At 47.2% G+C, this 27919-nt stretch overlaps 1 protein-coding gene across 4 annotated transcripts; it reads left to right on the forward strand.

Annotated features, from left to right (window-relative positions):
* On the forward strand, positions 1-27666 carry LOC130112753 (serum response factor-like). Of its 4 annotated transcripts, none has more exons than XM_056280234.1 (8): positions 1-1025; positions 9776-10045; positions 11821-12037; positions 19026-19187; positions 24516-24620; positions 24739-24915; positions 26782-26861; positions 26942-27664. In XM_056280234.1, the coding sequence occupies exons 1-8, from the start codon at positions 561-563 to the stop codon at positions 27038-27040; spliced, it is 1575 nt and encodes a 524-aa protein (XP_056136209.1). In that variant the 5' UTR covers positions 1-560; the 3' UTR covers positions 27041-27664. The 4 variants fall into 4 exon arrangements, with proteins under 4 accessions (XP_056136209.1, XP_056136210.1, XP_056136212.1 ...); XM_056280237.1 differs by lacking the exon at positions 1-1025 and adding an exon at positions 2516-2525 and having other exon boundaries at positions 26942-27666; XM_056280236.1 differs by lacking the exon at positions 1-1025 and adding an exon at positions 2535-2543 and having other exon boundaries at positions 26942-27666.
* The last annotated feature ends 253 nt before the right edge of the window (positions 27667-27919 follow it).

Raw genomic sequence — 27919 nt, forward strand, 5'->3', positions numbered from 1 at the left:
CAACACGTCCCCTTGGTATCGTTACGCGTAACCTATTTCTATGTCAACCACGCAGTATCAGAAAATTATATTGGCGATATGCACAAGAGACGCTGGAAGGCGTCGTGATGTTATTTATGTCGCTTTCGAGGAGGGGACATGAACACGAGAGACGGTTCTGTCCGGACCCGTTTTCGCTGGCGGATGGATACCCACGAGGCGCTCGCCGTCATTTCCTTATTTGGTGTAGATGGGGCTCCGTTCTCATCGATGCCCGCTGGAAAAAAATAAATAAAACTTTTCAACTTTATCAGAAAAAACATCAAGAATATTCCATTTAATGGCCTCCTCTGTACAGCTTTTATTCTTAGGCTTTACTTTGTATCTCATCTGCCCGTGTTGAACTGCGTCAGACCGAGCGGCGGACGGGCTTGAAGCTAATGCTAGCCGCCTAGCCAGCGGCACGGTCAGTCGAGTGTGTCCGGGTTCTGGAGGCTCTGGCGCGGCTGCCCGGGGGAGCTGCCTTCGGTGTTTAGCCGGGGAGCCTCGTCACAGCCGAGCCTGCAGGCCCGGCTGGGGGAATGCTAGGGGGCACCGGCGCGGGGATGGGCACACGAGCCGGAGGCGGGCGGCCGGGCAACGGTACCGGACTGAGCAGCCTTCAGGTGAGCACCGCCAGACCGACCGCGACCGTGACGGCCGACACGGACAGCGGCGGGCGGTTCGAGGAGCGGGAGTACCCCGCCGACGTGGTCTACAGCGGCTCCGACCAGGAGTCCGACTCGGGCGAGGAGGACGACACGGCGGTGGGTCCGGCCGGAGACCGAAGAGGGGTGAAGAGAGAGCGCTCTGAGAGGGAGGTCGGCCAGTCTGCGCCCGCGTCGGGAGGCGTGCCAGCAGGGTATGGAGGTGTCGTAGCCGGGGTCGCGGGGGCAAAGCCGGGGAAAAAAACCCGCGGACGGGTCAAGATCAAAATGGAATTCATCGACAACAAACTGCGACGGTACACAACGTTCAGTAAACGAAAGACTGGCATTATGAAGAAAGTGAGTATTGGCATTATGAAGAAAGTGAGTATTGCCATTATGAAGAAAGTGAGTATTGGCATGATGAAGAAAGTGAGTATTGGCATGATGAAGAAAGTGAGTATTGGCATGATGAAGAAAGTGAGTATTGGCATGATGAAGAAAGTGAGTATTGGCACTATGAAGAAAGTGAGTATTGGCATGATGAAGAAAGTGAGGATTGGCACTATGAAGAAAGTGAGTATTGGCATTATGAAGAAAGTGAGTATTGGCATTATGAAGAAAGTGAGTATTGGCACCATGAAGAAAGTGAGTATTGGCATTATGAAGAAAGTGAGTATTGGCATTATGAAGAAAGTGAGTATTGGCACTATGAAGAAAGTGAGTATTGGCATTATGAAGAAAGTGAGTATTGGCTTTATGAAGAAAGTGAGTATTGGCTTTATGAAGAAAGTGAGTATTGGCATTTTGAAGAAAGTGAGTATTGGCATTATGAAGAAAGTGAGTATTGGCTTTATGAAGAAAGTGAGTATTGGCTTTATGAAGAAAGTGAGTATTGGCATGATGAAGAAAGTGAGTATTGGCATGATGAAGAAAGTGAGTATTAGCATTATGAAGAAAGTGAGTATTAGCATGATGAAGAAAGTGAGTATTGGCTTTATGAAGAAAGTGAATATTGGCTTTATGAAGAAAGTGAGTATTGGCACTATGAAGAAAGTGAGTATTGGCTTTATGAAGAAAGTGAGTATTGGCTTTATGAAGAAAGTGAGTATTGGCACTATGAAGAAAGTGAGTATTAGCATTATGAAGAAAGTGAGGATTGGCACTATGAAGAAAGTGAGTATTGGCATTATGAAGAAAGTGAGTATTGGCTTTATGAAGAAAGTGAGTATTGGCACTATGAAGAAAGTGAGTATTGGCATTATGAAGAAAGTGAGTATTGGCTTTATGAAGAAAGTGAGTATTGGCATGATGAAGAAAGTGAGTATTGGCTTTATGAAGAAAGTGAGTATTGGCATAATGAAGAAAGTGAGTATTGGCATAATGAAGAAAGTGGGCATTATGAAGAAAGTGAGTATTGACATTATGAAGAAAGTGAGTATCGACATTATGAAGAAAGTGAGTATTGGCTTTATATAGAAAGTGAGCATTATGAAGAAAGTGAGTATTGGCATGATGAAGAAAGTGATTATTGGCTTTATGAAGAAAGTGAGTATTGGCTTTATGAAGAAAGTGAGTATTGGCACTATGAAGAAAGTGAGTATTGGCTTTATGAAGAAAGTGAGTATTGGCATGATGAAGAAAGTGAGTATTGGCTTTATGAAGAAAGTGAGTATTGGCATGATGAAGAAAGTGAGTATTGGCATTATGAAGAAAGTGAGTATTGGCTTTATGAAGAAAGTGAGTATTGGCATTATGAAGAAAGTGAGTATTGGCTTTATGAAGAAAGTGAGTATTGGCATTATGAAGAAAGTGAGTATTGGCATGATGAAGAAAGTGAGTATTGGCATTATGAAGAAAGTGGGCATTATGAAGAAAGTGAGTATTGACATTATGAAGAAAGTGAGTATTGACATTATGAAGAAAGTGAGTATTGGCTTTATATAGAAAGTGAGCATTATGAAGAAAGTGAGTATTGACATTATGAAGAAAGTGAGTATTGGCTGTCTTCCTGGATTATCTACGCCAAACAGCACGTGTGTGGGATCCGCTGTGATAACGACAGTGTGTGTGGATGTAGTAGAATTGTTTATTTCACGTAAAACCCACGCCGGATGTGTTGAGTCTCAGTGTCCACCTTTACTTTCTCACGCCGGATGTGTTGAGTCTCAGTGCCCACCTTTACTTTCTCACGCCGAGTGTGTTGAGTCTCAGTGTCCACCTTTACTTTCTCACGCCGAGTGTGTTGAGTCTCAGTGTCCACCTTTCCTTTCTGACGCCGAGTGTGTTGAGTCTCAGTGCGCACCTTTCCTTTCTCACGCCGAATGTGTTGAGTCTCAGTGTCCACCTTTCCTTTCTCACGCCGAGTGTGTTGAGTCTCAGTGTCCACCTTTCCTTTCTCACGCCGAATGTGTTGAGTCTTAGTGTCCACCTTTACTTTCTCACGCCGAGTGTGTTGAGTCTGTGTCCACCTTTACTTTCTCACGCCGAGTGTGTTGAGTCTCAGTGCCCACCTTTACTTTCTCACGCCGAGTGTGTTGAGTCTCAGTGCCCACCTTTACTTTCTCACGCCGAGTGTGTTGAGTCTCAGTGCCCACCTTTACTTTCTCACGCCGAGTGTGTTGAGTCTGTGTCCACCTTTACTTTCTCATGCCGAGTGTGTTGAGTCTCAGTGCCCACCTTTACTTTCTCACGCCGAGTGTGTTGAGTCTCAGTGTCCACCTTTCCTTTCTCACGCCGAGTGTGTTGAGTCTCAGTGTCCACCTTTACTTTCTCACGCCGAGTGTGTTGAGTCTCAGTGCCCACCTTTACTTTCTCACGCCGAGTGTGTTGAGTCTCAGTGCCCACCTTTACTTTCTCACGCCGAGTGTGTTGAGTCTCAGTGCCCACCTTTACTTTCTCACGCCGAGTGTGTTGAGTCTGTGTCCACCTTTCCTTTCTCACGCCGAGTGTGTTGAGTGTCAGTGTCCACCTTTACTTTCTCACGCCGAGTGTGTTGAGTCTCAGTGTCCACCTTTACTTTCTCACGCCGAGTGTGTTGAGTCTCAGTGTCCACCTTTACTTTCTCACGCCGAGTGTGTTGAGTCTCAGTGCCCACCTTTCCTTTCTCACGCCGAATGTGTTGAGTCTCAGTGCCCACCTTTACTTTCTCACGCCGAGTGTGTTGAGTCTCAGTGCCCACCTTTCCTTTCTCACGCCGAGTGTGTTGAGTCTCAGTGTCCATCTTTCCTTTCTCACGCTGCAATTCATGATGAGCTCATCCAGAGAGAGAAATGTAAGCGTTAGGACGGTACCTGCAGGTCAAGATGTCCTGTGTTGACAGCCAGCCGGCGTGACATGGAGGAGTCAGCGGTCAGTTACCGAGTCAAGTCCGCCCGGCTGTGTTTGTCGTCATCAGACAGCCATGCAGTATTGAGTGGCCATGCAAATCCTGCAATGTAGCTGCTCTCCTCATAAGTAGTGAAGTATTTAGAAAGCTTTGTGAGTGTTTTGTGTTGTGGGTGTGTGTCGGTCTAGAGGCCGAGAGCTCTATAACACACTAGGTTGTCACCTAGTCAGGAGAAAAAAACGTGTCTGTCTGTAGAACTGCACGTCGGTTTTTTGTTTCTGAAGGCCAGAAAGACAACATGAGGTTCAGTTGGAAAAGGCCGACAGGTGCTTCGTGTTGGAGGTAATATTTTTGTTCGACTTCAGTGGTGCAGTAAATATTTCATTTTTTTAGAAGTACTTTCTATTTAAAGAAGACGACCTGTGGACACAGCTGAATTACAAATTATAATCCCCGACTGCGTTCTTTAACTCCATACAGCACATAGATCTAACAGTGCTTCATTTCCTAACTTGCATGTCTTAGTGGGGGCAGCACGGTGGCGTAGTGGTTAGCACAGTCGCCTCACAGTCCTGGGTTCTGGGTTCGAGCCCTGGGGTAGTCCAACCTTGGGGGTCGTCCCGGGTCATCCTCTGTGTGGCGTTTGCATGTTCTCTCTGTGTCTGACTCTCACAGTGCTTGCTGGCTTATCCAGGTGGAGATAGGCACGGTTAAGTAGGAAAATGATGGCATCCTCAACGCCCAGTCGGGGTTGGTAGGCGAACTGGAGGGGGTATAAGTGTGGCTTGACCGTGGGCCGAAGCTGCTCCAGGATGAGTCTTTCCAGAGTCTTCATGATGTGTGAAGTCAATGCTACCGGTCTGTAGTCCTTGGAGTCCCTGGGATGTGACGTTTTAGGCACAGGAATGAGGCAGGATGTTTTCCACAGCATGGGGACCCTTTGAAGTCTTAAGGCTCATGTTGAAGATATGGTGAAGCACTCCACATAACTGAGGGGCACTGGCTTTGAGCACCCTGGGGCTAACACCATCCGGGCCTACCACCTTGCTTGCATGAAGTCTCTGAACTGTCTTCTGACATGGTCAACCATGAAGCACACTGTAGGTGTTACAGGTAGGAGGGAGGGGGGGTCGTCAGGATGGAGAGGGCCATTAGTCCAGGAACCCAGGGAGGGGGGGGTAGGGCCCCCACTGGAGGCTGGGGGGATGTAAGGAGGAGGAGAGGGAGGGAAGGGCAGTGAAGTTGATGGTTGGTGAGGGCAGGCAACAGATGAGACCAGGGGGGGACGGGGAGGGGTCATTGTGTCAAATCTGTTAAAAAACACATTTAAGTTCATTGGCCCTGTCCAAGCTGCCCTCCCCTGCTCTGCTGCCAGTCAGCCTGAAACCAGTGATGGTCTTCATACCACTCCAGACCTCTCTCATGTTGTTCTGTTGAAGTTTCTGCTCCATCTTCCTCCTGTAGTTATCTTTAGCCTCCCTGATTCTCACTTTAAGGTCCTGTTGGATTTTTCTCAACTCCTCCTTATTGCCAGCTCTAAAGGCTCTCTTCTTTTCATTCAGGGTGACTTTGATGTCCTTTGTTAACCATGGCTTATTGTCAGCTGTCCAAAGTAACAGGGAGTGCAGAAGAGCGGTGAAGAAGAGAGTGCAGGCAGGGTGGAGTGGGTGGAGAAGAGTGTCAGGAGTGATTTGCAAAAGAAGGATACCAGCCAGATTTAAAGGGAAGGTTTACAAGATGGTAGTGAGACCAGCTATGTTATATGGTTTGGAGACAGTGGCACTGATGAAAAGACAGGAGGAGGAGCTGGAGGTGGCAGAGGTGAAGATGATAAGATTTTCATTGGGAGTGATGAAGAAGGACAGGATTAGGAAGGAGTATATTAGAGGGACAGCTCAGGTTGGACGGTTTGGAGACAAAACAAGAGAGACAAGGTTGAGATGGTGTGGACATGTGTGGAGGAGAGATGCTGGGTATACTGGGAGAAGGATACTGAATATGGAGCTGCCAGGGAAGAGGAGAAGAGGAAGGCCAAAGAGGAGGTTTATGGATGTGGTGAGGGAGGACATGCAGGTGGCTGGTGTGACAGAGGAAGATGCAGAGGACAGGAAGAGATGGAATGGGCGATCCGCTGTGGCGCCCCCTAACGGGAGCAGCTGAAAGTATTAGTAGTAGTAGTAGTAGTAGTAGTAGTAGTAGTAGTGGAAGCTGCCAAATGGTGTCCATTTGTTGGCTGTAGTTGCAGTAGCTCTGGCCTTCCCACCAGCCAGATACTCTGTTTCCCTATTGGGATAATTAACTCTGCATCTTCTTCTGTCACACCAGCCACCTACATGTCCTCCCTCACCACATCCATAAACCTCCTCTTTGGCCTTCCTCTTCTCCTCTTCCCTGGCAGCTCCATATTCAGCATCCTTCTCCCAGTATACCCAGCATCTCTCCTCCACACATGTCCAAACCATCTCAATCTTGTCTCTCTTGCTTTGTCTCCAAACTGTCCAACCTGAGCTGTCCCTCTAATATACTCGTTCCTAATCCTGTCCTTCTTCATCACTCCCAATGAAAATTTTAGCATCTTCAACTCTGCCACCTCCAGCTCCACCTCCTGTTTTTGTCGGTGAATTAAAGACAGACTATGCAAGCTTTTTACAGTAATTCAGAGATTGTATAAACATGGTTTACCACCAAGTCCTTCTCATCCTTTAGAGACATTTGACACCATTTACCTTTTAGAGAGCCATTGTCTCAAGTTAACTTTTGTTATTTGTATGGCCATAGATGGCGTGGGAGGCATTCTCTCACTGTTAAGTCATAATGGTTGGCTGGATGTGCTGTACGGTTTCTAGGTATGCCATGCGGTAAGATCAGTCGGTGTAGGTACAGCAGCTTCAGCAGTGGGTGGGGGCTTATGGCTATGGTACACAGCTGTGCCTTGTCTCCGACATCATCACCGTGTGAACCATCATCACCATGAGACCCATCAGCGTCCCAGTAGAGTGTGCCCTCTACATGATTAGTGTCGAACCAAGAAAATCTGAATTGATGAAGCGGGTCTCCCAGCTGCATTCACTTTTTATAAATTCATACGGTTCCTTTTTGTTTTTTGTAAACTGTCATAATGGCTCCGATATAAAGAGGTTCTGCCACTTCAGACCTGTCTCACTACCTGTTAAAGACTACGTGGACTTTGCTGGACTTTTTTTTTTTTAATTCTGATTTTTCCCTTTTTTCTCCCAATTTAGTGGCCAATTGATCCCTATTTCTTTTAGCTCAAACACCCACCCTCGTACTGCATGCGTTCGCCAACTGCATCTCTCCGGCCGGCAGTGTCGAAGGAGACGCCTCCGCACTTTCGTGACAAAGCCAATCCAGGCCGAACCACTGCTTTTTCCCACACACCCAGAGACGCATTCATGTGACGAACCCAAGCCGACTCCGCCCCCCTCCCGAAGACAGCGCTGCCAATTATTGCTGCTTCGTCGAATCCGGCCATAGTCGGATCTGATGAGACCGGGGCGCGAACCCCGGTCCCCAGTGGGCAACTGCATCGACACAAAGCCGATGCTTAGACCGCTACACCACCGCGGACTCTACTGGACTTATCTAATCCTTGATCTTATTTTAGCTCCCACGGAGATGCGGCACACATAAAATACCCAGCGTAAAAGCATATCTGTATAACTGTTATGCATCTTGATATTGTAAATGTTGCCTGTTTTGCTCGTTACTTGAGATGTCCTGCACTATTTGGAGTGTCGCAGCATACACTCCTGGAGACATGACAGCTTACTTGCCTGTTAAACCCAGAATGTGTTTGTGATGTGTTGAAGGTTTAGTTTCCTGAGGAGTTCATAGGAGTGGGGTGGATAATGTGTTGACAGCATCCTCATACAGCTGGCTGCTTTTCTCACGCTTTTGATGAATGACAGCAAGGTCTTCGTGAGCAGGACGGTCACAACCTCAGCCGTTGCCAGTTTGAATCAGAAGGTCGATTTCCTGGAGAAAATGTGTGGGCCAAGCAAAAGGCTGGCAAGGAGGTTACTCGGTGGTTGCTTGGTCTTTAATAATGGTCACTAGGTGGATTTATGTGCATAGCAACTACTGAACATCTCATAATAACCAGGATACAGCTCGTGGACCTGTGAACAACCAATCATAAGCAGCTGATGATGCAACAGTCCACTCAGCAAGACTTCACATTTAACATTCACATTACATTAACATCTGTGTAACATCTGTGGCAGGAAATCTTAAGAAATAAAAATGAGATATTGAAATTCTAAAAGCCAAACGATACATGTCCTGAAGCAGCTGAAGGCGGCGCGGTGGCACAGTGGTTAGCACGGCTGCCTCACAGCAAGAGGGTCCTGGGTTCGAGCCCCCGGGTAGTCCAACCTCGGGGGTCGTCCCGGGTCGTCCTCTGTGTGGAGTTTGCATGTTCTCCCCGTGTCTGCGTGGGTTTCCTGCGGGGGCTCCGGTTTCCTCCCACAGTCCAAAGACGTGTAGGTCAGGTGAATCGGGCGTACTAAATTGTCCTAGGTGTGAGTGTGTGTGTGGGGGTCCTGTGATGGCCTGGCGGCCTGTCCAGGGTGTCTCCCTGCCTGCCGCCCAATGACTGCTGGGATAGGCTCCAGCATCCCTGAGAGCAGGATAAGCGGTTTGGATGATGGATGGATGGATGAAGCAGCTGAATGGTAAGATATACTTTATTGTCCCCTTAGGGACTTTTTTCTTAGACTCTGTCGCTGCATTTAACATGTACACCATGAAGTACACAGGCATGCAACATTCTATACCTACAACATGTTACAAGCAATATATTGCAAAGCTTGTCCAAAAAATGTAAAAATATCCATCCATCCATCCATTACCCAAGCTGCTTATCCGAATTCGGGTTGCGGAGCTGCTGGAGCCTATCCCAGCAGTCATTGAATGGCGCGCGGGGGAGATACCCCAGACAGGCCGCCAGTCCATCACAGGGCCCACACACACACACACACACACACACACACACACTTAGGAACAACTTAGTATAGCCAATTCACCTGACCTACATGTCTTTGGACTGTGGGAGGAAACTGGAGCCCCCAGAGGAAACCCACACATGTAAAAATATAATTTTAAAAAATCAGACGTATTACCCCACCATTCTCATTTCAGAACAAACATTTTGTGAAGGCCATCCACAAATTCAAAAGCATAGGAATTTTAAAATTAAAGAACATATTACTCAGTCCCTCCCCCTGAAGACAGCTACATGTTGCAGGGTCCCCCAGGCAGTACAACCTAGCATTTTTGCATAGCTCTAGGCACTCACATATTGCACATCCCTCACTCACGATTGCACAGTCCCTATAGCCTAATGCTGTACCCGTTTTAGGCTTTCCTGTTTAAGATGTTAACAGTAGGCACAAAAGAGTTTGTACAATGGTTTAGTCTACATTTTGGTATTGTGTATCATCTGTGAGAGGGTAGAAGCTTGTACTCAGAATAAAGGACATAGGATGGGTCAGCCAGTATTCTCTGTGCTCCTCTGAGGACCGACTGCTCATCTATAGATTGAAGGGAGTAGTGTTCTTTCATCCCTTTGACCTTCATGACGTTCTGTACAAGGCAGGCAAGCTCGATAGAATAGTACAATAGATAGAGACACCAATTTAAAGTGCATAGGACCAGTTGGGAATGGTGTAGGAGAGAATACTAATGAAGCACATTGTGTGTTCAAACTTTCAGCTAACATGCTAATAATGATGTATTCTGATTCTGTCCTTTCCTCCTTGAGGCCTATGAGTTGTCCACGCTGACAGGGACCCAGGTTCTCCTGCTGGTGGCCAGTGAGACAGGTCACGTCTACACCTTCGCCACCAGGAAGCTCCAGCCGATGATCACCAGTGAAACGGGGAAGGCACTGATCCAGACCTGCCTGAACTCCCCTGACTCCCCCCCACGCTCAGACCCCTCCTCAGACCAGCGCATGAGCGCCACTGGCTTCGAAGAGACGGACCTCACCTACCAGGTCTCTGAGGCAGATGGCTGTACGGAGGTATCCAAGGTAATTTATCACACACACATACGGTACCGTACCACAGTGCATACTGATAACACGTAGTACACAGGGCATCTAACAGACTAACAGTACCACAGTACATACTGGTACACATGGTGCACAGACAAGAGGGGATAAGGTTATTTTGATGTCCTGTTCTAAAATCTGATTGGCTGTGAATATAGTTGGTGAATTTTTTTCAGTCAGTTAGGCAGTCTGCCAGCAGGGTGAGTCCATACATGCAGATACATACAATACACCATCATGGATGGATGAAAATAAAGTGCCTTTCACACGTAGTTCCCAGTAAATGACTGGGATAGCCTTACAGTGATTTTCACTATTCACAAATACAGCTACATTCAGGAGCATTTTCGTGCATGCCATGGCAATGCCTGCACGGATGGGGCAAGGGACAGTCCAGCAGATGGTGGTAATGCAACACTTATCGATGCCAACCACCATAAAACTCAACAGAAGAAGAAGAAGAAGACACTGGGACAAGGCCGGATGTAGGTGTAACCAACGCAGTGGAAGACGTTGGAAGGCAAGGAGCTGTTTTTGTCCGGTGCCATTCTTCTTGTATTTAATATTCCAGCCATTCTTGGAAAAAAGAACTTGTAGTGCAGTTATCACCCTTTAGGCAAGGCAACCGTCACGGATTCAAATACGTCATCGGCTGACTCTTGTGATTGATTTGCTTGCTCCACGTGAAGGCGTCTTTTGTCAAACAGGCATAAACCTTGACGTGCGCTTCGCTGCAATGTTAATGCTTTCATTCACAGCACAGTACCGGCATTTTCCCCGAATTGTTACGTGGTCTCGAGGTGGGAAATTGGCGGTACAGATTTCCCTGAATATCCATCCTTTCCATGCAGGAAGTGTTCTTGAACATTTCAGGGAAAGACTACATTTTTATGAAAACTCCTTTTAAGAGAGAGTCTGTGTGTCCTTATATGGACAGGTTCCCTCCTATTGGGTTTTGGCTGATGGTTGAACACATTCCACATGAGCTAGGATTTAGTGAAATGGAGAACTTCCAGTGCAGGCCACAGATTTGGACAGTTATCACCTGCTGCTAGCTTCATACTCACACTACTGCCAGGCTCTGCATCCACATTAAATCAAAGATGGTACTTCTGTGGTTGGGACTGAGTAAGCCAGTGGAGTTAGTCCTGCAGTCTGTCCTCTGATATCTAAAGGATTTAGTCCTTTAATCTATGCTCTGATAAGGACCTGATTTGTATTCCACTATGAATCTGTCTGTGATATGATCCATGTGATGACTGTTGGTTATATGTATAGTGTTGAGTGTACTGTAACAAATGTACAGCAGCTATATTTTGTTGTATTGATTAAATTTATACACGTCCTCAGACATGGTTATTCTGCCCCATCATCCCATAAGTTTCTAGCCGTAATTGTTTTTGCCCCCCCCCCTTTGTCCCCAATTCTATCTGGCCAATTACCCCACTCTTCTGAGCCGTCCTGATTGCTGCTCATGGTTCTCCTGAGACTAGTGTCTGTTTATGGGCTCATGGTTCTCCTGAGACTAGTGTCTGTTTATGGGCTCATGGTTCTCCTGAGGCTAATGTCTGTTTATGGGCTCATGGTTCTCCTGAGACTAGTGTCTGTTTATGGGCTCATGGTTCTCCTGAGACTAATGTCTGTTTACAAGCTCATGGTTCTTCTCAGGCTCTGAGGCTAGTGTCTGTTTACAGGCTCAGCCCTGACTCTTCCTGTCTGGCGGGGCACTTGCTGATTCTGGTTCCTTGTTTCAGGAAATGGTTAAACCAACTTTCACCATGGCCAACCTGCCTAGTGGCATCACCACACAGGCCACACCCATCTCTGCCTCCCCCTCCTCCTCCACCTCCTGCTCCTCTACCTCCTCCTCCTCCTGGCAGAGCTCCATGGCTGCTCCCACCACCGCCAACGGCACCGTGCTCAAGACATCGGCTGGGGTTATGCTGCCTGGAGGCTTCACGCTCATGTCTGGTGGGTTTCTGACCTGACGTTTCTGTTTAATTCCCTTTTTGATTCTTTTACTTCCCCTTTTTACTCTTCAGTTTTCCTTTTTTCCATTATTTCCCTTTTATTCATTTATTTTACCTCTTTCAGTTGATGTGGTGTGTGTTTTGTTTTTGTTTGTTTTTTAACCAATCTAACACGTGGTGTGTTAAGTGTGTCTGTAGGAATTGTGTGTTGTGCATGCGCACGCGCGTGTGTGTGTGTGTGTAGAGTGTGTGTGTGTGTGTGTTGGACATGTGGTTTTGTGTGTGGCAGCTGCAGAGTCAGGTTGTAAATAATGTGCAGTGAAGTTTGAGCTGCTTCTGCAATGAAACTATTTAACATTCAGATAATTCATCATATCTACACTTGCCAAAGTATGCTGTGCATGCACAAAACTTACACGCTGACACACCTTGTCCATTTTTTCAGACATTTTGATTACACAATAATTACCAGCACCACAATAAATACATTCAGGGTTTAAGACTAACTTTGCAATCGCTAAAACGAATTTACAGTCAACTTGTTTCAGAAACGCTGAATGATTTATTCCGGTTCCATTACAGAGCACACATCGTACCACAGTGTCGAGCAACAAACCCCGAACCAGACCTTCCACCAACACTTATACTCTCCCTTCACATACATGACAGCCCACAGTGGACAAGTACCAGTAGGCTCCTGGTTAACACCCTGGTGAACACCTTGGTGGACATCCTGGTGAACACCCTGATGAACATCAGCAGCCAATCACAGACAAGCGTCATTATGTGTCCCGCCTTTTAATACAGCATTGTTGGTGCTCTAGTAGGGAGCTGGTCATATTGCCTATCAGAGAGCCTGACAGAGATGTGGCAGTCCCCAGAGTGAACAGAGTCAGGACCTTCTCCCAGCTGAGAGACAGAACCAAGCTTCATGTTTTGGTTCCATTGTTTTGTTACATTTGATCTTTAGTTTTGGTTTCACATTGTAATTATGCCAGGGCACTAGAGGACTGTACATGACATATACGTATGTCCTGTCCTCATCACCTACATGGCTGCACCTCCCTGTACTTGACGTCAGGGACAGCTGGTATAAATGGGCTAACAGGGCTAAGCCCTCTCTATCTTTCACAATAAAGGTGAGAAAATTATTGTTAAAGAAAAAACCTTAGAACAGATCATTTTAAATTTTGGTGGAACCTAGAACAGCAACAGCACCAAATAGTCCCAAAAAAACAGGATATATCTAAATGGGCTTATTTTTCACACAGTGTCATCAGCTTCCATTCATCTTGGTAGTGAGTGACTGGCATTGTGACACACCCCCTTGATTTGCTGATCATTTAGGCTAAATTCATTCAGTCCTCAGACCGCTTAATTTTGGCCAGTGACAGCGGATGTACAGAGTGATCGTGCAGAGTGACGGTGCAGAATGACGGTACAGAATGAGGGTGCAGAATGACGGTACAGAGTGAGGGTGCAGAATGACGGTACAGAATGAGGGTGCAGAATGACGGTACAGAATGAGGGTACAGAGTGAGGGTGCAGAGTGATGGAAAAGAGTGACGGGTCCAAGGTGACAGTACAGAGTGATGGAGCAGAATGACGGGTACAGAGTGAGGGTGCAGAGTGACGGTACAGAGTGACGGTACAGAGTGAGATATTACCCAGTTTTTCAAAAATCCTTGAAAAACTATTCTATAAAAGAATCCTTCTTGAAAAACTAGTCTATAAAAGAATGTTGAAAAACTAGTCTATAAAAAATTCTTGAAAAACTAGTCTGTAAAAGAATCCCCCAACATATAAATTCAAATAAAATACTATACAACCATCAATATGACTTCCGCAAAAGCACTCTGCATACATGGCTGTGTTAGAACTTACTGACAAAATCTCCACTGCATTAGACAAAAACCAGTATGTGATAGGAATCTTCCTAGACCGCTCGAAAGCTCTTGACACTGTGAACCATGATAAACTACTATCAAAATTGTCCAGATATGGATTTCAAGGAAATGTTTTCAACTGGATAAAAACTTATGTGATTGAAAGACAACAATTTGTCTCTGTTAAAAACGGAGTCTAATAGAGCCGTACTGTCTAGTGGAGTGGCTCAAGGATCGATTCTTGGTCTGTTATTATTTCTGATTCATATCAATGATCTTGCTGCCATATCCAGCTCCATTTTCTCTATTTTATTTGCAGATGACACAGATCTTGTACTTCCCCACAAACACTGTAAAACCCCCATTGATGAGGCTAACCTGGGTCTCCTCGCCTTTTCCAGATGGTTCCAGCAGAACAAACTATCACTAAATATAAAGAAAACTAATTTCATAATATTCTCAGGAAAAAAACATATAACATAGATGAAGCCAACCTCTCTATCGAGGGCAACAAAATCGACAGAGTTCCTTCCTTCTACTCGCTTCTTTTACATTACATTTTACATTACAGTCATTTAGCCGACACTTTTATCCAAAGCGACTTACAATAAGTGCATCATTTATTTTCTCAAATATATTTTTATTGGATTTTAAACAACAAGCAATACTTACAAAGATTTTTTTTTAAATTTATTTCTGATTTTTTCCCTTTTTTTCTCCCAATTTAGTGGCCAATTGATCCCTATTTTAATTCAAACACCCACCCTCGTATTGCATGCGTTCGCCAACTGCATCTCTCCGGCCGGCGGTCTCGAAGGAGACGCCTCCCCACTTTCGTGACAAGGCGAATCCAAGCCGAACCACTGTTTTTCCGACACACACAGAGACGCATTCACATGACGAACACAAGCCGACTCCGCCCCCCTCCCGAAGACAGCGTTGCCAATGATTGCTGCTTCATCGAGTCCGGCCATAGTCGGATCTGACGAGACCGGGGCGCGACTTACAAAGATTTTAAAACAAGTGCATGATATGTCAGATTTACATGATATAAAAATGATATAGGAACATGATGATCTTATCCCCAATCACCCCCCACCCTCACCCCACTAGCCCCATCTACAAGCCTGGATGCGCTATGTAAGAGGGTATATCTCGTCCCTGGAGGGAAACAGGAAAGTGCTGAAAGTCGGGTTTAAGATTAGGGAAAGACAGAAAAATAGATAAGTCAGTAAATGGAAGATGGGGAGTTTAGAAACTGGTAGACCTTCACAGGTTATATTACTGACATAAATCAACAAAAACAAAAAGCAGAAGAGAATGGGGCGATAATTGTTTAGTTTGGCTGGAGATTCTTAAAAGTATTCCAGGAAAGGTCCCCACACCTTTTGGAACTCATCCTTGGAGTTAGAGACTGAGTAGCAGATCTTTTCGAGGTTTAAACAGGACATAATATCGTTCAGCCACTGAGCATGGGTGGGCGGGGCAGCATAAGTGCATAATTTAACATAGGAGATCAGAACTACTAGTCATCAGAGGTCATAAGTGCATCTTCTCTCTAAACAAGCATCTAAGAGCAAAACCAGTGCTAAAGTAAAAGCGCATCAGAGAGATTTTTTTTTTTACTGAGTGAATACAATAAGTGGTAAGAACAAGTAACAGGGTAGTAGTTCTTGAAGAGGTGAGTTTTCAACCTGCGCCAAAAGAAGGGCAGCGACTCCTCTGTCCTGACATCAGTGGGGAGTCCATTCCACCACTGTGGGGCCAGGACAGAACAGAGCCGTGACCGGGTCGATCGGCAGCAGGGACCTCTGAGCGACGGGGCAACCAGATGTCCCGAGGTAGCAGAGCGAAGTGGTCGGGTGGGGGTGTAGGGCTTGACCATGGCCTGGAGATAGGAAGGAGCTGTTCCTTTCACTGCCCTGTAGGCTAGCACCAGAGTCTTAAACTGGATGCGAGCAGCTACTGGGAGCCAGTGGAGGGACATGAGAAGGGGAGTTGTGTGGGAGAACTTAGGGCGGTTGAACACCAGATGAGCTGCAGCTTTCTGAACAAGCTCCAGAGGTCTGATGGCCGACGCCGGGGCGCCAGCAAGGAGGGAGTTGCCGTAGTCCAGCCGGGAGATGACCAGAGCCTGGATGAGCACCCGTGCCATGTCGTCAGTGAGGAATGGGCGAATCCTCCTGATGTTGTAGAGGAGAAATCTGCAGGAGCGAGCTACCGATGCAATGTTTGCAGCAAACGACAGTTGGTCGCCCAGGATCACACCCAGATTCCTCACAGTCCGAGTAGGCATCACCACGGTGTTGTCAATGGTGATGGCCAGGTCTCAGTGCGGGCAACCTTTCCCCGGGAGGAACATCAGCTCTGCCTTGTCCAGATTGAGCTTCTTGGGCGTGATAGTTGATGAAAAATGTTGTTGGAAAGAACAAATTGATTTTGTGACCAAAAAGGTGCGGGACCAAAAGTCTGTGGGAATTATTAGGAAAATCAGTCCATTCCTCAATAGATCCTGCCTGTTAACTTTATGCTACAGCCTAGTGTATGGGCACATCTCTATGGTGTTGTTGTAGAGCACTTGCTCTAAGGAGGCACATGGGCACGTCTCTATAGTTTTGTTGAGCACTTGCTATAAGGAGGCACATGGGCACGTCTCTATGCTGTTGTTGTAGAGCACTTGCTATAAGGGGGCACATGGGCACGTCTCTATGGTGTTGTAGAGCACTTGCTGCAAGGAGGCACATGGGCACGTTTGTATAGTGTTGTAGAGCACTTGCTATAAGGGGGCACATGGGCAGGTCTCTATGGTGTTGTAGAGCACTTGCTGCAAGGAGGCACAAGGGCACATCTCTATAGTGTTGTTGTAGAGCACTTGCTGTAAAGAGGCACATGGGCACGTCTCTATGGTGTTGCTTTAGAGCACTTACTGTAAGGAGGCGCATGGGCACATCTCTATAGTGTTGTAGAGCACTTGCTATCAGGGGCCATATGGGCACGTCTCTATAGTGTTGTAGAGCACTCGCTATAAGGGGGCACAAGGACACGTCTCTATAGTGTTGTTGTAGAGCGCTCGCTATAAGGGGGCACAAGGACACGTCTCTATAGTGTTGTTGTAGAGCGCTTGCTATAAGGGGGCACAAGGACACGTCTCTATAGTGTTGTTGTAGAGCGCTTGCTATAAGGGGGCACATGGGCACATCTGTAGTGTTGTTGTAGAGCACTTGCTATAAGGGGGCACATGGGCACATCCCCATAGTGTTGTTGTAGAGCACTTGCTATAAGGGGGCACATGGGCACATCCCCATAGTGTTGTTGTGGAGCACTTGCCACAAGGAGGCACATGGGCACGTGTCTATAGTGTTGTTGTAGAGCACTTGCTGTAAGGAGGCACATGGGCACGTCTCTATAGTTTTGTAGAGCACTTGCTATAAGGAGGCACATGGGCACGTCTCCATAGTGTTGTAGAGCAGCGTTTCTCAAACCTCTCCTGGAGGACCAAATGATCAACTCGCTATGAGCTCCCGAAGCTGCCTAATAACAAAACTGATCCTTTGAATCAGCTGTGTTGGAGCAGGGAGAGATCTAAAACATGCAGGACAAGTGGTCCTCCAGGAGAGGTTTGAGAAACGCTGGTGTAGAGAACGTGCTATAAGGAGGCACGTGTCGTTGCGGTGACTTGGTATCTCAGAGGTATGCTGCTGGTGCTGCAGTGTGAACTATTGATGGGCATATGCATTTATTAGCCCACCCACCCAATATCCCCACCAGCCGTCACTGCTGGACATTGATTGGTTTGCAGATGGGCGTGCGTCTGATGCCGGCATGTTGTCAGTTCAGCGGGTAGCCTTCTGCTGCCACTTGAAGTGATGGAGAAAAGTGAGAGAAGAGATTCATTTCATTGCCACTATAATAATCGTCGTGATCGGACTGTATTTCAATTAAAAACTTGGCCTCCTCTTTCCCTATGTGCTTCCATGGCTCATTTTTCCAGTTGTGAAAAAGGAAAAATTCAGAAAAAGGACATTTTGGAACTTCCTGTAAATGGTCTGAACCATCCAAAAGATGTTTTCACACTAGAAATGAACCAAACCATGGTTCAGTTAGATCTGGACCGAGACCACCTCTTTTCGTCGGACCAAGGTTCAGCTGTTTGGTCCGGATTATGGTCCGGGGGGGGGGGGGTTCACACCTGTAATTTGAATCGAACTGGAAAGTCCAGACCAAACGAGGTAGATGTGAAAGGGTCCATACTCATACGGTCTATTACCGTTATCACGTTCTAGTTTAAATCAACAATTCTTTTTTGGGGGGGACTTTTTCAGCCCCAATTGTTTCTGGCCAATTACCCCACTCTTACCCCAGCCGTCCTGGTCGCTGCTCCACCCCTCTGCCGATCTGGTGAGGGCTGCAGACTACCACACGCCTCCTCCGATACATGTGGAGTCGCCAGCCACTTCTTTTCACCTGACAGTGAGGAGTTTCACCAAGGGGGCGTAGTGCGTGGGAGGATCACGCTATTCCCCCCAGTTCCCCCTCCCCCCTGAACAGGCGACCCAACCGACCAGAGGAGGCGCTAGTGCAGCAACCAGGACACATACCCACATCCGGCTTCCCACCCGCAGACACCCAATGCCCAATCAAGCCGGAGGTAACACGGGGATTCGAGCCGGCGATCCCTGTGTTGGTAGGCAATGGAACAGACCGCTACGCTACCCGGACGCTAAATCAACTATTATAATGTACTTCTATACACATTCCAGATAATATACATGTTCCAAATAAGGATTGCCTGGGAAGTGTTTGTGTGTGGCTGTTGTACGTTGGTCTGCTGTGCTCGTTGCTGCAGCAGGTCAGTAGCTGTCTGTAGAAGTTCCTTTGCTAAACATCTAACCGGCTGGTCACAACTGTCTTGTGAAACCACGGACCCTCCGCTCTGAGTCTTTCTGTCAGCCTTCTGAGATACACTGCTGCATCTATCACAGGTGTGTGTGGGTGTGGGTGTGTGCGTGTGTGTGTGCGTGTGTGTGTGTGTGTGTGTGTGCGTGCATGTATGCGCACTGGCTAATTTCTATCTGCACACCCTCCGCCCCTCTTCCTGGACAGGCACCCCCCTCCCCCCAGGCACCCACACTATCCCTCTCAGCCAGCTCCAGGGCCAGCCCGTGGCCATCCAGGGCTCCGTGGGCTCAAACCCCGCTAGTGCACATGCTCCACCCCCACAGCCTGCTACGCTGCTCCACCTACCTGCCACGCTCTCTCTCTCAGGTCAGCACACTACCTGGCTCTGTCTCTCTTCTCTGTCTGTCTCTCTGTCTGCCTGTGTTCCACCATCTCTCTCTCTCTCTCTCTCTGTCTGTCTGTCTCTCTCTGTCTCTCTCTTTGTGTCTCTCTCCCTCTCTGTCTCTCTCCCTCTGTCTGTCTGTCTGTCTGTCTCTCTTTTTTAACATCTTGTGGATAGAGATGAGGAATAGCCTCTGTACGTGCTGTGGCTGGGGCCACAGGGCCCTGCTGCTGAAACACTGAAAGTATACAGAAGAACACTCAGAACTAAAAGGGAACAGCATGCACAGCACCAACTCAATGCAATAGAAGAGCCCATTAACTCAAATAATTTCTGGAAAAAATGGCACTCTTTCAGCAAACCACACGGAGAAGAATTGGCTATTCAAAATGGCGAAATATGGAAAATCCACTATTAAAACCTGTATAGTACTATTACACTGAATTCAGCCCAAAACGATCTCCTCAACAAGCTACAAACCCTAGAATCAACCATTAGAGACAATCAAAACCCTTTAGACTACCACATAACTGAAGAAGAGCTACAGGCTAAGATCCAGGCCCGACAACCAAGGAAGGCCAGTGTTCCTGATGGTATTTTACATGAAATGCTGAAATTTAGCAACCATAAGTTCAACACTGCCATATTAGAATTATTCAGCCTCGTTCTGAGAACTGGACATTTCCCTGACATCTGGAGCAAGGCAATTGTCACACCAATCTTTCAAAATGGAAATAAATTTGACCCAAACAACTACTGAGGCATACGTGTCAGTAGCAACCCGGGGAAGTTATTCTGCAGCATCCTAAACAGCCGACTGCAAAACTTCCTCAGTGATCATAATGTCCTGAGCAAGAGTCAACTGGTTTTACATCACAACATCAAACTACAGACCATATCTATACCCTCCACGCCCTCATTAATAAACATGTCCACCAAAACAAGGACAACTTCTTCTCTTGCTTTGTAGATTTCAAAAAAACAGATTTTTCCCCCCAAAGTAGGGGTGTGAGACAGGGCTGCAGTCTCAGCCCCACCCTCTTTAACAGTTATATTGATGAACTGGCAAAATCTCCAGAACAATCAGATATCCCTGGTCTCACCCTCTCTGACACACAAATTAAATGCCTACTTTTTGCAGATGATCTGATATTATTAGCTCCATCTAAAGAGGCATTACAACAGCAACTGGATCATCTGCAAAACGTCTGTCAGACTTGGCCCTGACAGTTCATCTGAAACAGACTAGAACTATGGTCTTCCAGAAACGACCCAGGTGTCAGGGAAACCCAAATAGGTTCCTGTGTACTCTGAGAATGCCCTTGCAAAGCTCAGTGTGCAGGATATCGATTGGGGGTTTGTCCCGGGCCCTATCTCTCTCTCTCTCTCTCTCTCTCCCTCTCTCTCTCTCTCTCCCTCTCTCTCTCTCTCTCGCTCTCTCTCTCTCTCTCTCTACTACACACATGTAGAGATGTTGTGGGTTACAGTGGTGCTGGCAGCCATAATCCCTGTACGCACTGTGTGCTATTAGCCAGTGACGTTAACACTAATCATCGGCCGACAAATGTATTTGTGTCAAAAAAACAAAAAACAAAAACTGAACAAAATCATAAAAAATGTACGCATGGTGCATACAGGATGATGGCTGCCGGCGCCACTGGTGGGTTAGACATGTTCTTCGCCACGGTGACTGTGTGACTTACCACTGTGGTGAGCAGTACTACTGCCACTAGGCTTCTTTTTTTTTCTTTTCTTTTCTTAAAGGAGCCCTCAGTAAGGTTATATTTTAGGATTCTTATCCCTGGCCACCCCAACATGCCTTCCATTAGGTTTTTAATCTACACTGAGTTGAGTTGCTTTTCTAGTCTGTGTCACAAGCACCACAACAATCCAAACAAAAAGGTGGTTATGTCAGTGTGATGTCAGTGTGATGTCAGTGTTATGTCGGTGTTATGTCAGTGTTATGTTGGTGTTATGCTGGTGTTATGTCAGCGTTATGCCGGTGTTATGCCAGTGTTATGCTGGTGTCATGTCAGCATCATGTAAGCGTTATGTTGGTGTCATGTCGGCGTTATGTCGGTGTCATGTCAGTGTCATATCGGGGTTATGTCGGTGTCATGTCGGCGTTATGCCAGAGTCATGCCAGTGTCATGTCGGTGTCATGTCGGCGTCATGTTGGCGTTATGTCGGTGTCATGTCAGCGTTATGCTGACGTTATGTCGGTGTCATGTCAGTGTCACGTCGGTGTTATGCCGGTGTTACATCAGTGTTATGCCGGTGTTATGCCGGTGTTATGTCAGTGTTATGCTGATGTCATGCTGGTGTTATGTCGGCGTTATGTCGCTGTCATTTTGGTGTTGTGTCAGTGTCATGTTGGCGTTATGCCGGTGTCATGTCAGTGTCATGTCGGGGTTATGTCGGTGTCATGTCGGCGTTATGCCAGAGTCATGCCAGTGTCATGTCGGTGTCATGTCGGCGTTATGCTGACGTTATGTCGGTGTCATGTCAGTGTTACGTCGGTGTTATGCCGGTGTTACATCAGTGTTATGCCGGTGTTATGTCAGTGTTATGCCGGTGTTATGTCAGTGTTATGCTGATGTCATGCTGGTGTTATGTCGGCGTTATGTCGCTGTCATTTTGGTGTTGTGTCAGTGTCATGTTGGCGTTATGCCGGTGTCATGTCAGTGTCATGTCGGCGTTATGTCGCTGTTATGTCTGTGTCATGTCGATGTTATTCCGGTGTCATGCTGGTATCGTGTCGGCATTATGTCACTGTTATGTCGGTGTCATGTCGGTGTTATGTCGGCGTCATGTGGGCGTTATGTCGCTGTTATGTCAGCGTCATGTCGGCGTTATGCCGGTGCCATGTCAGTGTCATATCAGCGTTATGTCGGTATCATATCAGCATTATGTCGCTGTTGTGCCGGTGTCATGTCGGCGTCATGTCAGCATCATGTCAGCATTATGCCAGTGTTATGCCGGCGTCATGTCGGTGTCATGTCAGCATCATGTCAGCATTATGTCAGTGATATGTGGGCGTTTATGTCAGTGTCATGTCGGTGTCATTTTAGCGTTATGACAGTGTCATGTCGGCGTCATGTTGCTGTTATGTCAGCGTTATGCCGGTGTTATGCCAGTGTTATGCTGGTGTCATGTCAGCATCATGTAAGCGTTATGTTGGTGTCATGTCGGCGTTATGTCGGTGTCATGTCAGTGTCATATCGGGGTTATGTCGGTGTCATGTCGGCGTTATGCCAGAGTCATGCCAGTGTCATGTCGGTGTCATGTCGGCGTCATGTTGGCGTTATGTCGGTGTCATGTCAGCGTTATGCTGACGTTATGTCGGTGTCATGTCAGTGTTACGTCGGTGTTATGCCGGTGTTACATCAGTGTTATGCCGGTGTTATGTCAGTGTTATGCCGGTGTTATGTCAGTGTTATGCTGATGTCATGCTGGTGTTATGTCGGCGTTATGTCGCTGTCATTTTGGTGTTGTGTCAGTGTCATGTTGGCGTTATGCCGGTGTCATGTCAGTGTCATGTCGGCGTTATGTCGCTGTTATGTCTGTGTCATGTCGGTGTTATTCCGGTGTCATGCTGGTATCGTGTCGGCATTATGTCACTGTTATGTCGGTGTCATGTCGGTGTTATGTCGGCGTCATGTGGGCGTTATGTCGCTGTTATGTCAGCGTCATGTCGGCGTTATGCCGGTGTCATGTCAGTGTCATATCAGCGTTATGTCGGTATCATATCAGCATTATGTCGCTGTTGTGCCGGTGTCATGTCGGCGTCATGTCAGCGTTATGTCAGCATTATGCCAGTGTCATGCCGGCGTCATGTCGGTGTCATGTCAGCATCATGTCAGCATTATGTCAGTGATATGTGGGCGTTTATGTCAGTGTCATGTCGGTGTCATTTTAGCGTTATGACAGTGTCATGTCGGCGTCATGTTGCTGTTATGTCAGCGTTATGCTGGTGTTATGTCGGTGTCATGTCAGCGTTGTCGGCGTTATGTCGGTGTCATGTTGGCGTTATGTCAGTGTTATGTCAGTGTCATGTTGGCGTTATGTCAGTGTTATGTCGGTGTTATATTGCCATTATGTCAATGTTATGTCAATGTTATGTCAGTGTTATGTTGGTGGTGTAGCCTGCAGTCAGCATGTCACCTCCACACTGTTGTGTTGTTTTAGTCTTACACACGTGCACCGTATCACTACTGCTACACACACATCCCCTCTGCACACACTCTGCTGTGTGTGTGTGTGTGTGTATTTGTGTGTATGTGTGTGTGTGTGTGTGGCTGGTAGCTCATCAGCTAACCAACAGTCATGTTAGATCCTCTGCTGTTGTAACAGCAGGTGGAACAGTCAAAGTGTGTGGTGGACTTTAGGACCTAGCAGTTAGTATTCCTGTCAGTGTATCCTACTTCCCCCATAACACACACACACACACATGCACACACACACACACACACACACACACACACACATGCACACACACATGCACACACACACACTGTCACTGCAAGTATCGGGGTGTGTTATAGAAGTTCCAGTCTTTACAGGAATAAGATCTGCACGGTCCAGAGACCTGACGGTCTTCTTCACAGATTGACTGTTGTGTTCTGAGGTGAAGGGATCAGGTCCACCTTCAAACGTCCCATTTCACAAGCGCACAACTTTTTAATACACATGGACTGAAATGACAAATATTTAAAGTTACAGTCCTGAAGCTTTAACAGTTGGTCCAGCGAGATGGAAGACTAAGTCAGGGTGTGTGAGTTAGAAGCCAGGTTCCTACAGCATGTTAAAGAACCTGCTGCAACCTGAGTTGTACTTATTGATGTAGTACTGTGTGCTGGTGAAGGTCTTCTACCAGCTTGTGCTGTCATATCCGCTGGTTAGACACAACACCTTCACTTCTGCTTCTAACTCGACACTACCTGCCTTCTTCTTCCTCATCTGACTGCTGTGATGAAGATGACAACACTATGCACCCTGTCATTTTTCCTGGTGAAGTCCTGCCAGACACCACCCATCCACATCACACACCGCTGCAGGCTGCAGAGTCTGGTGTTCATGGATTCATTAGGAAATCTTCAAGATTTTATTTCTTAAATGTGCAAATTGTTTTGTACCATGAAGTTAAGTCATGGGAGCACAGTGGCTGAAGAGGCAACATTCATGTTCACGTTATAACAGCCCAGTTATCACATCTGTCTGTCTGTCTGTCTGTCTGTCTGTCTGTCTGTCTGTCTGTCTGTCTGTCTGTCTGTCTGTCCTGTACTGTGTGTGCGTGTGCGTGCGCACATCAGGTGGGGGGGTAGCCCAGCAGCTGCAGGCCATCCAGGTCCAGCCCAGCAATCAGCAGACGTCCTCCAGCCAAAGCAGCTCTGAGCTCCACCCCACATCTTCTACAGGTAACGCCATAACCCCACCCATAACCCCGCCCTCACAGACCACAGCCCCTCCTCCAGCCTTTATAGACTTAGTAATTGACTTCTCTCTCTGTCTGTCTCTCTCTGTCTTTCTCTCAAGCGAGTCTTCCCTCCACCATCGTCACCTCATCTGTCCCCTCCTCTGTTGCCAGTCACATGATGTACCCCAGTGGTCACACGGTCATGTATGCCACATCCACCCCCTCGCTTGCTGATAGCGGCCTGACGGTGCTCAACACCTTCCCTCAGGCCGGCCACACCCAATCCCATGACCCGGGTAAGCCAACAACAGCACCTGTACACCATCGCCCGTCTCTTGTTTCCTTGACCAGCTGAACAGCACCAGAGCTGATTTCACTAAATGCTTCCTGTCTCTGAGTGGAGGTGCACTGTTCGTTTGTCTCTGAGTGGAGGTGCACTATTCATTTGTCTCTGAGTGGAGATGCACCGTTCGTTTGTCTCTGAGTGGAGGTGCACTGTTCGTTTGTCTCTGAGTGGAAGTGCACTGTTCGTTTGTCTCTGAGTGGAGGTGCACTATTCATTTGTCTCTGAGTGGAGATGCACTGTTCGTTTGTCTCTGAGTGGAGGTGCACTGTTCGTTTGTCTCTGAGTGGAAGTGCACTGTTCGTTTGTCTCTGAGTGGAGGTGCACTGTTCGTTTGTCTCTGAGTGGAAGTGCACTGTTCGTTTGTCTCTGAGTGGAGATGCACTGTTCGTTTGTCTCTGAGTGGAGGTGCACTATTCATTTGTCTCTGAGTGGAGGTGCACTATTCATTTGTCTCTGAGTGGAGATGCACTGTTCGTTTGTCTCTGAGTGGAGGTGCACTGTTCGTTTGTCTCTGAGTGGAAGTGCACTGTTCGTTTGTCTCTGAGTGGAGGTGCACTATTCATTTGTCTCTGAGTGGAGGTGCACTGTTCATTTGTCTCTGAGTGGAGGTGCACTGTTCGTTTGTCTCTGAGTGGAGGTGCACTGTTCACTTGTCTCTGAGTGGAGGTGCACTATTCATTTGTCTCTGAGTGGAGGTGCACTATTCATTTGTCTCTGAGTGGAGGTGCACTATTCATTTGTCTCTGAGTGGAGGTGCACTGTTCATTTGTCTCTGAGTGGAGATGCACTATTCATTTGTCTCTGAGTGGAGGTGCACTATTCATTTGTCTCTGAGTGGAGGTGCACTGTTCGTTTGTCTCTGAGTGGAGGTGCACTATTCATTTGTCTCTGAGTGGAGGTGCACTGTTCATTTGTCTCTGAGTGGAGGTGCACTGTTCACTTGTCTCTGAGTGGAGGTGCACTATTCATTTGTCTCTGAGTGGAGATGCACTATTCATTTGTCTCTGAGTGGAGGTGCACTATTCATTTGTCTCTGAGTGGAGGTGCACTATTCGTTTGGCTGATGAGCACCATGTGGAAACAGACTGTAGCTAAACCACGTTCCACTTTAGTCGTAACAGGGCTTCAGACTCAGTCAGACCTGTTTGTAATCAGCGTAATAAACCAGGCTCGTGTCTCGATAGGTCTGGAATCATATTTAGAACGTTTTATTTCTGCCTCTGGAAGGTACCTCTCTCTGTGCATGTCTACAGAGCTGTGCCTTAGTTCCAGACTTTTCTCTCACCTGGACCCAAAATGATGAAATGAACTCCCAGTCTCAATTCTACATGCAGACTGTCTTACTTCGTTCAGGAAAGACCTGAAAACGTGTGTCTTCCAGGTTCACGTGAATACTGAAATGCATATGCTAGTGGCACAGTAGTGGCATGTGTTTGGAAAGCACCGCTCAAAGACAGGAAGTTGTTTTAGGGAACATGTTCTCTGGTGCAGGCATGGGATATGTGACATGTCAGTCCTGGACTTGCAGAGGGACTGGGTTACTCTGTGGGATGTTCACCTACATATTTGTATGGTTTGTAATTTGGGCATGAGTCAGTTACTTACCGTTTTCATCAGAACCACTCAGAAAACCTCCAAGTTCTACTTCAGGAAAGCGTCACATACCACACATTACACCTTCTAGATAAATCTAGATAAACCTGTGATGGTTTCACTGCTTGCTTTTCTTTGGATAGCCCAGCGATTAGAAATGACAGCTGCGTGGGACAGGAAGTGGGTGGGCTTGACAGTACGGCTGCCATCTTTGTTTTTCCAGGCGCTGTATCGCAGGTGTTCCTGACCTCTCTGCCGCCAGTCGCCACTCAGATTCCTGTGTCTGCAGTCCAGCTGCACCCGGTACGTCCACCTGCCACAAACCCCCAGTCTGGGATCAGTGGCAAGAGAAGGAGTAACCCTGTCTCTTCTTCCCTCTCTAGATGGTGATTGGCCAGCAGACAAGTGGGAGTGGCAGCAGCAGCAACCTGACGGAGCTCCAAGTGGTTAACCTGGATGCCCATCACTCCAAGGATGACTGAGCACTGCACGCACATGCACACACATATGTACACACACACACACACACTGTACCCTCTGGTGATGTATAGACTGCAGCAGTACACTGTTTATTCAACACATCTCATTGCGTGTCTGTTTGGGTGTGTGTGTGTATGTGTATGCGTGCATGTGTGTGTGTGTGTGTGTGTGTGCATGTGTGTGCAATTGGTAGACGAGTGTGGTATTTTTCAAATGAATGTACTATCTTTTTTAGCACACTGCCTGTACAGTGTATTCTCTCTTCTCTTAATGGTGGTATGTTGGTGATTAAATTATGGCTGTTTAAGTATGAAGGGTCAGAAGCTCCTGGTTACATTTGGTTGAACTTTTCTACAAACATTGTGCCAAATGATGAAGAACCACGTGCCCTCTGCCACGCCGGCACTGTTTCTGCAGGAAGCTCTCTGTAAGACTGCTGGGAATGTCCTCTGGTGTCTTAGCACTCTTCATTTGCAGAGGGAAGAGGTGGGACTGCAGGCTGAGGTGTGCAGCGCTTCTGGACAGTATTACAGTCTCCAGGCTAATGACAATATTAGTCTACAGTCTCCAGGCTGCTGGACAGTATTACAGTCTTCAGGCTGCTGGACAGTATTACAGTCTACAGTCTCCAGGCTTCTGGACAGTATTACAGTCTCCAGGCTGCTGGACAGTATTAGTCTACAGTCTCCAGGCTTCTGACAGTATTACAGTCTCCAGGCTGCTGGACAGTATTACAGTCTTCAGGCTGCTGGACAGTATTACAGTCTACAGTCTCCAGGCTTCTGGACAGTATTACAGTCTCCAGGCTGCTGGACAGTATTACAGTCTACAGTCTCCAGGCTTCTGGACAGTATTACAGTCTCCAGGCTGCTGGACAGTAT

The sequence above is a fragment of the Lampris incognitus genome, chromosome 5 (assembly GCF_029633865.1).
Source record: "Lampris incognitus isolate fLamInc1 chromosome 5, fLamInc1.hap2, whole genome shotgun sequence".
NCBI lineage: Eukaryota > Metazoa > Chordata > Actinopteri > Lampriformes > Lampridae > Lampris > Lampris incognitus.

Coding starts and splice junctions, on each gene's coding strand:
- LOC130112753 (XM_056280234.1), top strand. CDS start 561: ATGCTAGGGGGCACCGGCGCGGGGATGGGCACACGAGCCGGAGGCGGG. Junction 1,026..9,775: donor AGACTGGCATTATGAAGAAA/GTGAGTATTGGC, acceptor TTCCTCCTTGAG/GCCTATGAGTTGTCCACGCT. Junction 10,046..11,820: donor GCTGTACGGAGGTATCCAAG/GTAATTTATCAC, acceptor TCCTTGTTTCAG/GAAATGGTTAAACCAACTTT.